This window comes from Kryptolebias marmoratus, linkage group LG19, assembly GCF_001649575.2.
Source record: "Kryptolebias marmoratus isolate JLee-2015 linkage group LG19, ASM164957v2, whole genome shotgun sequence".
In the NCBI taxonomy this organism is placed as follows: domain Eukaryota; kingdom Metazoa; phylum Chordata; class Actinopteri; order Cyprinodontiformes; family Rivulidae; genus Kryptolebias; species Kryptolebias marmoratus.
Window position 1 is genome coordinate 23,508,354 of NC_051448.1, and position 14,597 is coordinate 23,522,950.

The window sequence follows — 14,597 nt, forward strand, 5'->3', positions numbered from 1 at the left end:
TAGAGAAAGACTCAATAGTGTTTATGTGAAGGAATATGGAAGAACTATTTTATGTGGAGATTTTAATGCTCATAATGCATTATGGGGAAGTAAAAAGACTGATGAAAATGGGAATATAATTCAGAAGTTTATGGATGATTATAGGTTAATTTGCCAAAATGATGGAAGAGGTACTAGATATGATGTAGGAAATGGAGCAGAATCTGCAATTGATCTTACTATAGTGTCAGATCAGATAGCAGGAAGTAGTCAATGGGAAGTAATTAATGATAACCCCCTTGGAAGTGATCATTATCCTATTCTAGTTAAGGTAAAAACTTTTGAGGTAGTAGTTGAAGAAAACTGTTGTCCTAAATGGAGAATGATGGGGGCTAATTGGGCGATGTATAAGAAGATAGCAAGTGACAAATGTATGGAGATTATGTCTAATCTAAGCAATGATATTGAAGAATTAAATTCAATGATTACGAATATAATATGTGAATCTGCAGAAAAGATTCATTGGCAAATCTACTGGATTAAAGGAAAAGAAAATGGTTTCTTGGTGGAACAATGAATGTAAAGAAGCTATTAAAGTTAGAAATTGTGAGGATTTGAGTGTTCTGTCCCCGCCTGCTGACGAGACAGAGCACTTTCCCCCCCTCAGCTGCTACCTATCTGCTTAACGAGCTGTACCAGTACTTAAGTCTTCAGTTGGATCCAGGTCTTTGCTGGAGCATCATGCCTACTGGGAAGATACTTAAGCCTAAGTAGTGAAGGATTGAAATTATTGTGCTCTGCTAAGATCTTTGTTTTGTTTTTGCTACCTGTGTGCTTCAGGAATCTCATTGCTGAACTTGTGTAAATACTAAGCTGTCTGGACCCTGCGGTTCACCTACCTGAGGACTTACTTACCTGTCGCCAAGTATTGGATTTATCTCCTGGAAGGACTCACAGCGTGACATCATCATCTCCAAGCCTCTTTTCTCCTATACACCTGTAAAAAAGAAAGGAACAGTTACCAATGAACAATCAATCATGTGAAAGAATACTATCGGTACCTGAGACTCACCTGGCTCCCTTCCCTTCGTCTTTCAGATTCTCCTGGTCGTACTCCTGAACACTTGTAAATATTGTAAATAAATTCACTTACCTTGCATCCTGCCTCCGTACCTGCTTTCTGGTTCCGTTCTCTATGACAATCCTGGTTTATGTCAAGAAATAAAGCATTTAAAAGGTTAAAATTAAATCATTTTTTTGATAATTTAATATTATACAAAAAAGCACAATCTAAAGTTAAGAGAATAGTTAAATTATCTAAAAATAATTATTGGAGGGGTTTTTGTCGTACAGTTGGAACAGAAGTTAAAATAAACAAGATCTGGGGAATGATTAGGAAGATGGGAGGAATAAGAAGGGATTATTCTTTACCTATAATTAAAGATAATCAGTGGAAAGCTATAACAAACAAGGAAAAAGCAGAGATGTTTGCAAGGTTCTTTGTGAAACTGCATAGTTCTCAAAATTTATCTAATGAAGAATTATCATGGAGATTGAAAATGATTGAGGATAATAGAGAGAGATTAAATAGGAAAGAGATAGATGGAGGTGTTTTATATAAAGATTTTAAATTGTTTGAAATGAATAGAGTTCTGATTGGAGTTAAGAATACATCTCCAGGTAAAGATAGCATATGTTATAAAATGATTGAACAGTTATCGGATGCTGCTAAAGAAGTAGTTTTAAAGTTATACAATAAAGTATGGGAACAAGGTGAACTACCCTCTAGTTGGAAACGTTCAGTCATTGTACTGATAGCAAAGCCATGTAAATATAAGGTAGGGGTTAAAAGTTATAGGCCTATAGCTCTTACTGTAGAAGCCTAAATTCAGTTTGGTTTATTTCGACCTTTAGGGTAGATTATGTCTATATTTCTGATGATAATTTGTTTAGGATAAACATTATTACTAGTTGTATCTCAATGGCATACTAGTTTATTATGTTGGACTATACCGAGACTTTTGTGGATTTGCATACGTAATTGCAGTTAAGGACACTAGGCTGTGGTTAGAGAGAGACGGCAGTGGCGCAGTAGGAGTGGAGCCACACAGTTTTTTGACCTCTCTCTCTTTCTCTCTCTCTCCTTTTGGATTTTCTTTCGACTATTTTGTTTATATGTTATTATTTTCGTGGAAAAGTAACAGTTGTACCATTTCTAATTTTGAAGTAAACCGTCGAACGTTATCAAGAGGATTGTGTCTGTTTTTTTTGTCAAGTGGATCAAAGGGGGAAAGACGGAGAGCGTCAAGCTTATGGCTTCATTATTGAGGAACCAAAATTAGTCAAAAAACTCGCTCTACATGGACCGTACGGACATGGAGCAATGCAACTTACAAGGAAACATTTGAGGAAACAGCACGGAGACTCCGGTAAAGGGAGTAAACTAGAGAACGAGGGACACGTCGAGTAGGAGACGGCTCCTTAATATATTCAGGAAAAGTGGACAGCTGCAGCTGATACACGTGAGTAAAAAAAAAAATATTTTTTTGGTGACGCTGTGGAATCACGAAGTGGAACGGTACGTGGTGTTGAAGTTATCCGTATGAAGTAGAAGTCTAGCTGGTTATGGACGAACCACAGAGTGGAAAACGGACGGTAAAAAGGACCGAGAAGGCTGTAGAAGAACATAAATCTAAGCTAATCCAAGCACGCAGGTCCAAGCTAGCTCAGGTGTCAAGCTTGAAGAAGCAAATTGAGCAGTTAATGGAAAATGATGCAAACGTTGATGCTGTAAAAAATAAGCTTTGTGTGGATTTTAGTAGCTTGCAAGAAGAGTTTAAAGAGCTCAACTCCAGTCTGCAGATTACACGAAAGATCAGAAAGACTGGTTCGAACCGAAGCATGACATTATGGATGACTTCTTTTGGCGTTGTGAAGGATGGATGAAAGACGTTTTGAAACGAGCTGAGCAGGCCGAGGAGTGGGACAAACAGATAACACCTGCAGATAGTAGGTCTATGACATCTAGGTGGACAAGCAGACACAAAGGTAGTTCCTCATCACATTGTGGAAGCTCAGTCTTATCATCTTCATCAGTGAGATTAAAGTCAGAATTAGAGCAGGCTGCTTTAAAGGCAAAGGCTGCTGCTTTACAGGAAAAACTTGAACTCGAAACGGAAGAAGCAAAGTGGCACGCAGAGCAAAATTTCAGAAAGATTCGACTGGAGGCTGAAGAAAGGCAACGAGTAGCAGAGTTTAAAGCTCAGCAAAAGATTTCTGAAGCCGCTTTAAGGGCGAGGAAGGAAATGCATGCAATGCAAACAGCATTAGCAGAGTCCAATGCTAAAATGGAGATTTTACAGAAATATGAAAACGTTCAAGACAGCAACAGCGTTTTTCAAGCTGATCAACAGGACAGTGAAGAAGATATAAAATCTATATTGCAGCCACCATCACAGAACACACCACCAGTGCTGGACGGGCTTTGTCAAGCTATCGAACAACAAGCCCACGTCACAGAGTACCTGGTGAAGAACCATAAAGCATCGCTTCTTCCAGATCTCACCATACCAATATTTAACGGAGAACCGTTGGAATACAGATCTTTTATCAGGGCCATTGAAAATGGAATCGAGAGTCGTACCGATAACGATCGCAATCGACTCCAGTTTTTGCTGCAATACACAAGTAGACAACCACATGAGTGGAGCTGCATCCATATGGAATCTTCTGCAGGATATGCTAAAGCTAAACAGATGTTAAAGGAGTTCTTTGACTTTAAGATTTCAGAGGCCTACATTAAAGAGGCTTTGGATTGGCCAGCCATTAAGCCAGAAGATGGACATGCTCTTCAGTCCTTTGCACTTTTCCTCACTGGCTGCTCTAACACAATGATGGATATTAACTATTTGGAAGACTTAGATAACACAGCTAATATAAAGTCTTTGGCAAATAAACTGCCATACAAGCTTAAAGAATCATGGAGAAAATCCGCATGTGACCTGCAAGAAAAGACCAAGAAAAGAGCTAAATTTAAGGACTTTGTTAACTTTTTGAACCAGCAGGTTAAGTACCTTTTACACCCCCTCTACGGAAGCTTAAAGGACACCACCATAATCACGAAAGAACCTACTAAGCCAAAGCCAAGACAATGCATCAATGAATCATTAAAATCCAAGAAAGTGTTCACCGCAACTGTTGTGCCCCAAAGGACAGAAGATAACAAGAATCTTCAAAAACACCAGCTACAGCAGAGACTATCACCAACCCTTGCGTTTATTGTGGTGGAGAGCACCACAACCTCATGGTTTGCAAAAAATTCAAGAGCAAGCTGCATAAGGACAAAATTGAATTCTTGAGGAGCAAAGGTATGTATTTTGCATGTTTGAAACAAGGGCATATGAGTAGCACCTGCAAGCAAAAACTTAAGTGTCAAGAATGCTCAAGATGTCACCCCACATTGTTACATATTACAACCAAAGGCGATAAAGAAGAACCAGTAAAGGAAAGACGTGAACAGCAATCTGTAACAACTGCCTTCGTGCAAACCGCTGAAACCTCTGGTGTCACCGGGGACGGTAAGGATGATTGTGTCCTTTCGATCATTCCAGTGTGTGTTAAGGCACAAAAGGGAACCAAGACTGTGACAACGTACGCATTTTTGGATCCAGGTAGCTCAGCTTCCTTTGCTACAGAGTCACTGATTAATCAGTTGAACATGAATGGATGCAACACCAACATTTCGTTGCGAACTATGGGAAATGAATCAGTGGTGAATAAACGCGATGTGACTGGTCTGGAGATCAGCAGCTTGGACACCAACCAATATGTGGAACTTTCTGAGGTTTATTCACAGAAAGAGATTCCTGTTATTAAGGACAATATTCCCCGTCAAGAGGATATTGATGGTTGGCCCCACCTAAAGGAGGTGAAAATTCCTACCATCCCAGCAGAGGTCGGATTGCTTATAGGAGCAAATGTCCCCAAAGTTTTGGAACCATTGCAAGTTATTAACAGTGTGGACAAAGGACTGTACACAGTAAAGACAATCTTGGGCTGGACGGTGAAAGGACCGCTCAGAGGCAAAATGGACATGATGAGCGACACATCGACAGGAATAACTGCAAACCGGATCTCAGTGGCTAAGCTAGAGGAACTCGGGCAACTGCAGTTCAAGCAGGACTTTCCCGACGCCGGACAAAGGGAAGCCATGGAGATGTCCAAGGATGATCATAAGTTTATGAGAATGGTGTCTCACTCTGTGAAAATGGAAGATGGGCATTATAGCATTTGCCTCCCAGTGAAGGAGACACCTATAAAGATGCCAAACAACAGAGCAGTTGCAGTACAACGTGTACTGAATTTACGCAAGAGGTTTTCAAAGGACATTAAGTGTCATGGAGAGTATGTTGAATTTATCAATGACCTGCTCAGGAGAGGCCATGCAGTGAAACTCGACAGTAATACACGTGGACCAGAGGGAAGAATATGGTATCTGCCTCATCACAGAGTTATACATCCAACCCAGGGACGTGCGGTCAGGGGAGGCAGGTGAGGCAGAGCCTCCCCTGTCATCATGACAAGAAAAAAAAAAAATCATAACATAAAATGAATATTAATATTTGTCCACTGATCTTTATGTATGAGTAATTTTCGAACATTTTTATGGTCTAAATCGCATTTTTATAGTCAAAATCGCTGAAATTGCATATTTCCTGTTCAAATACGAGGATGAAACGCGAGGTGCGGCAGCAACGAGCCGAGCTTCACCTCTGATTGAGCAATCCATCACAAACTGGGCTGATATATGCAATTGGCCCCTGCCTGTTGCCGTACTCCTGCATGTTGCCAATATAATGGTTGATATAGACTGATTTTCCACAGTCTGGCTAATGTCTTTAACCATTTACGTTTAATGTTTGTTAGTGACATATTTAATTTGCTGAGGGGACATAAAATCGCGGTGAAAAGGCGAAGGGAGAGGCAGGCAGTACTCTGCCGCACTGAAGGGGGCGCACGTGAGCCAACAGGAGCTTGTTGCTGCTGTCCTTTTACGCAGAGGCCAGTGACAGTCACACGCACTGCTGCCAGCCGTTAAGTTTTGTTTTGCTCCGTCGGACTGCCAAAACGGTAATTGTAATGTTTTTTTCTTATCTTATCCTTAATACTACTATGTGTGTGCGTGTGCGCGCGCAAGCGTGTGTGAGTGAGTGAGTGAGTGAGTGAGTGAGTGAGAGAGAGAGAGAGAGAGAGAGAGAGAGAGAGAGAGAGAGAGAGAGAGAGAGAGAGAGAGTGTGTGTAGTACGCTGATGAGATATGAAATAACCAGTAGCCAATTGAATAAGCTACCCTTTTGGATTTATATATTTGTAAATCTGACTCTCAGTGCCTCACCAACCATGAACCTCACTGCACATCACTGATCCAACCAAGCAGAAACTGCGAGTCGTGTTCGACTGTGGAGCAAGCTTTCAAGGAACCGCATTGAACCAACAACTATTGCAGGGACCGGACCTTACAAGCTCCCTAGTGGGTGTTCTCGTGAGGTTCCGTCAAGAGCCCATGGCAGTCATGGCTGATGTTGAGGCCATGTTTCACCAAGTTAGAGTCCATAGCGAGGACACAGATCTCCTCAGGTTTCTCTGGTGGCCCGAGGGGAACTATGACTTGGATCTGGTTGAACACAAGATGTTAGTGCACATTTTTGGTGCAACATCATCACCAAGTGTTGCTACTTATGCACTACAAAGGTGTGCTACAGATTTTGCAGATGAGTTTACTCAGGAGACTGCCAAAACAGTTCAGGAAAATTTTTACGTAGATGACTGTCTTAAGTCAGTTGCCGATGAAGATACAGCCATCACACTATGTTCTGAGTTAAGAAGCATGTTGGGAAAAGGAAGATTACGACTGACCAAATGGTCAAGTAACAGCAGGAAGGTGCTCAGTTCAATTCCAGAAGAGGAAAAGGCACAAGGATTTAAAAATCTAGACTTAGATGAAGACCATCTGCTGATGGAAAGGACATTGGGTATCCAGTGGTGCACCAAATTAGATCAGTTCAGGTTCAAGATCAACCCCAAGGATTGACCACACACTAGAAGAGGTCTGCTATCCTTGGTCAGCTCCATCTTTGACCCTTTGGGATTCCTTGCTCCAGTAATACTTCCAGCGAAAAGAATTCTACAGGATTTATGTCGGCAGAGGTATAGCTGGGATGAAGATCTACCAGACGATGTGGTAAAAATTTGGAAAAGTTGGATTTCAAGTCTCTCTCTGCTTGAGAAGTTTGGAATCAACCGATGTATCAAGTCAAAGAAGTTTGGTGTGCCAGTCTACGCACAGCTTCATCACTTTGCAGACTCGAGCGAATATGCCTATGGGACAGCAAGTTACCTGCTGCTGCGTTCTGAAACTGGTGAAACTCGATGCACATTGATCATGGCCAAGACAAGGGTTGCACCTTTGAAGTCCCCAACCATCCCAAGAATGGAACTGACGGCTGCCACAGTTGCAATAAAGATGGACACACTGCTAAGAAAAGAGCTGGAGCTGGACCTCGCTAAATCAATTTTTTGGACTGACAGCACGGCTGTGCTAAAGTACCTCAAGAGTGAAAGCACCAGATTTAAGACCTTTGTCTCTAATAGGATCTCAGCCATCCTGGAGCACTCCGAGACATCACAATGGAGGTACATCAACACTAATCTGAATCCAGCTGATCACGTTTCGAGAGGACAAACTGTGGAAGAATTTTTGAAAAACAAGGTTTGGCTGTCCGGTCCCAGTTTCTTGCTTGGCTCAGATGACCAGTGGCCCAAAAATCCAGACCCTGGAATGCCAGATATCGACAATGCAGAGATCAAAAGAACGACTCAAGCGCACATCATTCGTGTACAGGAATCAAAGGATGTCCTGGATCCACTGATGAGCCATTATTCTTCTTGGGCAAAGCTGAAACATGCCGTAGCTTGGTTCTTAAAACTGAAGGAGTTGCTGAAGGAACTTAAAGAAAAAAGGAAGGACCTAAAGGCTTCAGGAGACGAAAACAAGATGAACAGGTTGGAGAAGACTTTTAGAGGAAAGAATCTGACATGTGACAATTAGGTTGAAGCAGAAAAGGGAATCATTAAATACTGTCAAGGGCAAGGTTTCAAAGAAGATTTGGCTATGCTGCAAGAACAACGGAGGGTAAAAAAGATGGCTCATTTTTTAAGCTAAACCCAGTGCTAGAAGAGGGAGTTATGAAAGTCGGTGGAAGGATGCACCGTACAGCCATGCCGTACGACTCCAGACAACAAGTCATCCTGCCAAAGGAGTCCCATGTCACAGAGCTTATGCTGAGATATATTCACGACACTACAGCTCACGCAGGAAGGAATCACATGTTGGCCCAGCTGCGGCAAAGATTCTGGATCCTAGGAGCCAGGGAAGCCATTAGAAGATTTCTATCCAAATGCATAATTTGTAAAAGACTACATGGAACCACTGGCAAACAACTTATGGCAGATTTACCTACCTGCAGAATCCTTCCGGACGATCCTCCATTTACCAGAGTCGGCGTTGATTATTTCGGCCCGCTCCTAGTCAAAAGGGGTAGAAGCCAAGTAAAGAGATACGGCGTCATCTTCACCTGTCTCGCCATAAGAGCTGTGCATCTTGAGATTGCCTCTTCACTCGACACCGATTCATGTCTGAACACAATCAGAAGATTCGTTGCCAGAAGAGGACAGGTGAGAGAGATGTATATAGATAATGGAACCAACTTCAAGTCCGCCGACACCGAGATGTGAAACGCAATTACGGTTCACACCACGGAGGAAGCTAGGAGCGTCTAATCCGTTCAGTGAGGAAAATCCTGAATGTCACAGTCAAGGAGCAGCTTTTGGATGAAGAAGGTCTACACACCCTACTTTGTGAAGCGGAAGCAATTATAAACAGCAGGCCCATTACAAAGGCTTCGTCAGACCTTGACGGCCTCGAGGCACTAACCCCCAATCATCTGTTGTTGCTAAAGGTCAAACCTGAGTTACCACCAGGAGTCTTTCAGAAGGACAACCAGTACACCAATCGCCGTTGGAGACAGGTGCAATACCTCGCAGATATCTTCTGGAAACGCTGGTGAAGGGAATATATCTCCCAGTTCCAAGAACGTCAGCTGTGGTCTTCATCAAAAAGAAACTTCCGTGTGGGAGACGTGGTCCTGATCGTGGATGACACCTCTCCCAGAAACTCATGGCCACTTGGAAGAATTGTGGAAACTTTTCCAGACAGAAATGGCTTTGTTCAGCAGGCGAATGTAAAGACTAAGACTGACGAGCTTTGTCGCCCTATAACAAAGCTATGTCTTCTGCAGGGATCAGAAGATGACCAGTAAAGGATCTAAGGTCAAGACCTCATTCATTAGGTGAAAGAAAATGGACTTGATTTTCTCAGCAAATGTAATGTAATTTAGGCTTTTCTTGTTCATGTAAACTCTTCTGTTTGTAATTGTTTCAAAAATGTTGATAACAATTAAGGGCCGGTAATGTAGAAGCCTAAATTCAGTTTGGTTTATTTCGACCTTTAGGGTAAATTATGTCTATATTTCTGATGATAATTTGTTTAGGATAAACATTATTACTAGTTGTATCCAGACCCGGCTGCAGAAACAATTCAAAAGGGGGGCATTCTATTTTTTCAAGGGGGCACATTTTTTTCAACAAACATTTTATTTGCTTCAAGTTGAACAGCGGCTCTGTGACCACCCCTAATACAGTGCTGTGAAGAAACAATCTCAATAAAATCACAAAATCTAAACAAAAAAAGAAAAAAAAAAAAGAACAAGACAACCCAACCTGTAGAGCTGTGTTCATTCAATTAAAAGTCAAACATAAGCATAAACATACAGTGATAAATATAAGCACTAGTTTCAGGCTGAACACTGTGACTGAAGTGAACATTCATGCTAGGAGGTTTAACTACAACAACTGGGGAGCACAAGGAGCAAAACAAACAAGAAACTGCAAGAAACACCATTTTATGTGTGAGGTAGACGGGGTGGGGGAAACTAGAAAGGGGTTTACTCCACCTTTAGTAGAGTGGCAGGCGGCGTTTGTGTAGTGTGTGAAACCTTCTCAAAACACCGTCCTTCCATTCATTCCTAAATTTCCGAGTCAAGTCCTTCTCAAATGCCAACTGGATCAGATTTGCCTTGCGTTGATGAAGCATAGTTTGGCGATGCTCTGTGAAGACATTTTTAAGAGTGGAAAACAAATTTTCACATGATGCGGTGCTGGCTCCAAACGTCAGGCCATGTTTAAAGGTTGCAAAGACAGTAGGCATTGCTTCCAATGGCTTCTGGAACTGCTTCAAAATCTGTAAGGATTAAGAATTAAGATTAAAATCAATATAATTACAATTAGAATGATTCCCCAAATAACAATATAAATTGTATGAAATATTATGTTTAACAATAAATTCTCATCTCAATTAACCAAATCATGTTAGGTTTGATGTGTGATTTTTATGACAGTTTTATGAAGGCCTGATGCTGAAAAATACCAGTTTACTTTAAAGGCCTATAGTCTTAATCACCTGTTTCATTGTCCACTTCTCCCCATCTGGTGGAGAAGACTCTTTCATTTGTGTCACTAGGAAGTTGCGGGCCACCTCAAATTCAGAGTCCACAGCAGGTGTCTTGGTGAGGTCAAGTAAGGGCTTCACCTTGCTGACATCCAAGAAGGTGGCTTGCGCAGGATCCAGGGCATTGAGTGCCTCCATCAGGTCACAATTATGTTTCCCAAAGCGATTGTTCATTTCCTCACATACTGAGTCTATGCAACTATAATAAATCCTGCGTAGTTCTGTTTCATTATTACAATCTACAGGTGTTCTTATTTCCTCAACAACAAAGTCAGCAAAGGCAGAGTTTTGTGAACATCTTCTCTTTGATGGCCTTGTTGTGATGTTGTCACACTGTGCTAGGATTGCCTGGAATTCTGTCTCAGTGCGAATATTCTGAAGACAGGTCATTGCACTGCTGATGAGCTGGATACCTAGAAGACAATACAATACCCCCTGTTGTTACTGTACAGAATACACAGTTGAAAGTGTAGTATTGCATGAAAAGACATAGAGAAATGAAACAACAGAAATCCAGTCATAGACTATCCAGCCAACGTTTGTGTAACATACACATCAAAACAATTGTTCCTGTGGGGATGCCCAAGAAAATTTTAAATCATTGTATTTTAAAAAGATATTATAAGTGAACAACTGTACAACCTTAAGAAATTAACTCTGCCATTTCAAAAGATTATATACAGTTGATTGGATTTCAAGAGAATACTAAAATGCAATTTATTGCAAATCCTTTAAAAATGGGTAATGAGTTTAACTTATATCACAAACTGCTTCAACCGAACCAGAAATACAGCTGGAGCAATACATTCCATTTTTACTCTATTTTGCTGTTTTTATTTAACTCTTTTTAACATGTTTAATGTTCATTGTGAGGAACTTGGTGTATGTAACTCTTTGCTGTAAAGTGATGTGAGCTGCTTTACTTGTATGTAAGGTTCTATACAAATAGTTTATCATTGTTATTGTAAATACACTATAATTTTGCTCATAAGCAGATATCGTTTTTGCACAGTCTGCATTGAAAATAAATGTTATATTTTTTCACCTGTAAGCAGATCCATGTCTTCAGATTGCAACATCTTGTTTGGGGGATCAAGATAAGCAAGGATTTTTTGCACCATCTCAGCAATGAATTTAAAGCTGGGCTCAGACATGCTCCTCGACAATCCTGTTGCTTNAGATCAGATAGCAGGAAGTAGTCAATGGGAAGTAATTAATGATAACCCCCTTGGAAGTGATCATTATCCTATTCTAGTTAAGGTAAAAACTTTTGAGGTAGTAGTTGAAGAAAACTGTTGTCCTAAATGGAGAATGATGGGGGCTAATTGGGCGATGTATAAGAAGATAGCAAGTGACAAATGTATGGAGATTATGTCTAATCTAAGCAATGATATTGAAGAATTAAATTCAATGATTACGAATATAATATGTGAATCTGCAGAAAAGATTCATTGGCAAATCTACTGGATTAAAGGAAAAGAAAATGGTTTCTTGGTGGAACAATGAATGTAAAGAAGCTATTAAAGTTAGAAATTGTGAGGATTTGAGTGTTCTGTCCCCGCCTGCTGACGAGACAGAGCACTTTCCCCCCCTCAGCTGCTACCTATCTGCTTAACGAGCTGTACCAGTACTTAAGTCTTCAGTTGGATCCAGGTCTTTGCTGGAGCATCATGCCTACTGGGAAGATACTTAAGCCTAAGTAGTGAAGGATTGAAATTATTGTGCTCTGCTAAGATCTTTGTTTTGTTTTTGCTACCTGTGTGCTTCAGGAATCTCATTGCTGAACTTGTGTAAATACTAAGCTGTCTGGACCCTGCGGTTCACCTACCTGAGGACTTACTTACCTGTCGCCAAGTATTGGATTTATCTCCTGGAAGGACTCACAGCGTGACATCATCATCTCCAAGCCTCTTTTCTCCTATACACCTGTAAAAAAGAAAGGAACAGTTACCAATGAACAATCAATCATGTGAAAGAATACTATCGGTACCTGAGACTCACCTGGCTCCCTTCCCTTCGTCTTTCAGATTCTCCTGGTCGTACTCCTGAACACTTGTAAATATTGTAAATAAATTCACTTACCTTGCATCCTGCCTCCGTACCTGCTTTCTGGTTCCGTTCTCTATGACAATCCTGGTTTATGTCAAGAAATAAAGCATTTAAAAGGTTAAAATTAAATCATTTTTTTGATAATTTAATATTATACAAAAAAGCACAATCTAAAGTTAAGAGAATAGTTAAATTATCTAAAAATAATTATTGGAGGGGTTTTTGTCGTACAGTTGGAACAGAAGTTAAAATAAACAAGATCTGGGGAATGATTAGGAAGATGGGAGGAATAAGAAGGGATTATTCTTTACCTATAATTAAAGATAATCAGTGGAAAGCTATAACAAACAAGGAAAAAGCAGAGATGTTTGCAAGGTTCTTTGTGAAACTGCATAGTTCTCAAAATTTATCTAATGAAGAATTATCATGGAGATTGAAAATGATTGAGGATAATAGAGAGAGATTAAATAGGAAAGAGATAGATGGAGGTGTTTTATATAAAGATTTTAAATTGTTTGAAATGAATAGAGTTCTGATTGGAGTTAAGAATACATCTCCAGGTAAAGATAGCATATGTTATAAAATGATTGAACAGTTATCGGATGCTGCTAAAGAAGTAGTTTTAAAGTTATACAATAAAGTATGGGAACAAGGTGAACTACCCTCTAGTTGGAAACGTTCAGTCATTGTACTGATAGCAAAGCCATGTAAATATAAGGTAGGGGTTAAAAGTTATAGGCCTATAGCTCTTACTGTAGAAGCCTAAATTCAGTTTGGTTTATTTCGACCTTTAGGGTAGATTATGTCTATATTTCTGATGATAATTTGTTTAGGATAAACATTATTACTAGTTGTATCTCAATGGCATACTAGTTTATTATGTTGGACTATACCGAGACTTTTGTGGATTTGCATACGTAATTGCAGTTAAGGACACTAGGCCGTGGTTAGAGAGAGACGGCAGTGGCGCAGTAGGAGTGGAGCCACACAGTTTTTTGACCTCTCTCTCTTTCTCTCTCTCTCCTTTTGGATTTTCTTTCGACTATTTTGTTTATATTTTATTATTTTCATGGAAAAGTAACAGTTGTACCATTTCTAATTTTGAAGTAAACCGTCGAACGTTATCAAGAGGATTGTGTCTGTTTTGTTTTTTTTTGTCAAGTGGATCAAAGGGGGAAAGACGGAGAGCGTCAAGCTTATGGCTTCATTATTGAGGAACCAAAACTTACTTCCAATTTATGTAAATTGATAGAGAAAATGATAACTAATAGATTAGTGTATGAAATAGAAAAAAGAGGTCTTTTATCTCATTATCAGAGTGGTTTTAGGAGTGGACAGGCAACTGTAGATATAACTGTTTGTTTAGAAAATGAAATAAGAAAGGCTCAGGTAAATAAAGTTCTCTTAACTACATTTTTTGATATTGAAAAAGCGTATGATATGCTTTGGAAGGAGGTTTTATTAATAAAGATGGATAAAATGGGAATAAAAGGGAAAATGTTTAATTGGATTAAGAATTTTTTAAAGAATAGAACAATAGAAGTAAGAGTTGGGGTAAATTATTTAAATATTTATGCTATACAAAACGGAACTCCACAAGGTAGTGTGTGTAGCCCATTGCTTTTTAAAATAATGATTAATGATATTTTTGATAATGTAGATTTTAGAATTAGTAAAGCATTATATGTAGATGATGGGGCAATATGGGTGAGAGGAGGCAATATTGGTCTACCAATAATGTCAAGTGGTAGACCCAATTTTGGGTCTTGACATTGACATTGACATTTTTGTTCCATAACCTTCAGGATCATTTAAAAAATGCAAAATGACTGTCTTACTGCGTCCAACCTCAGCAGCGATGGCACGTTGTGAGAAGCCTTGCTTATACAGCTCAACAATCCTACCACGTTCAAAGTCAGTGAGCTTTTTTGCTTTTGCCATCAGGA

General features: G+C 39.9%; 1 protein-coding gene across 1 annotated transcript; it reads right to left on the bottom strand.

The window, feature by feature from the left end:
• Nucleotides 1–9,560: 9,560 nt before the first annotated feature.
• On the bottom strand, nt 9,561–11,773 carry LOC108249465. The gene is made up of 3 exons (XM_017438871.3): nt 11,648–11,773; nt 10,555–11,015; nt 9,561–10,335 (listed from the first exon to the last, which is right to left on the bottom strand). Exons 1-3 carry the CDS (start codon nt 11,754–11,756, stop codon nt 10,051–10,053), a joined length of 855 nt encoding a protein of 284 aa, XP_017294360.1. The 5' UTR covers nt 11,757–11,773; the 3' UTR covers nt 9,561–10,050.
• Between the last annotated feature and the right edge of the window lie 2,824 nt (nt 11,774–14,597).

Coding starts and splice junctions, on each gene's coding strand:
- LOC108249465 (XM_017438871.3), bottom strand. CDS start 11,756: ATGTCTGAGCCCAGCTTTAAATTCATTGCTGAGATGGTGCAAAAAATC. Junction 11,016..11,647: donor AGACATGGATCTGCTTACAG/GTGAAAAAATAT, acceptor ATTGTCTTCTAG/GTATCCAGCTCATCAGCAGT. Junction 10,336..10,554: donor AGAAGTGGACAATGAAACAG/GTGATTAAGACT, acceptor TAATCCTTACAG/ATTTTGAAGCAGTTCCAGAA.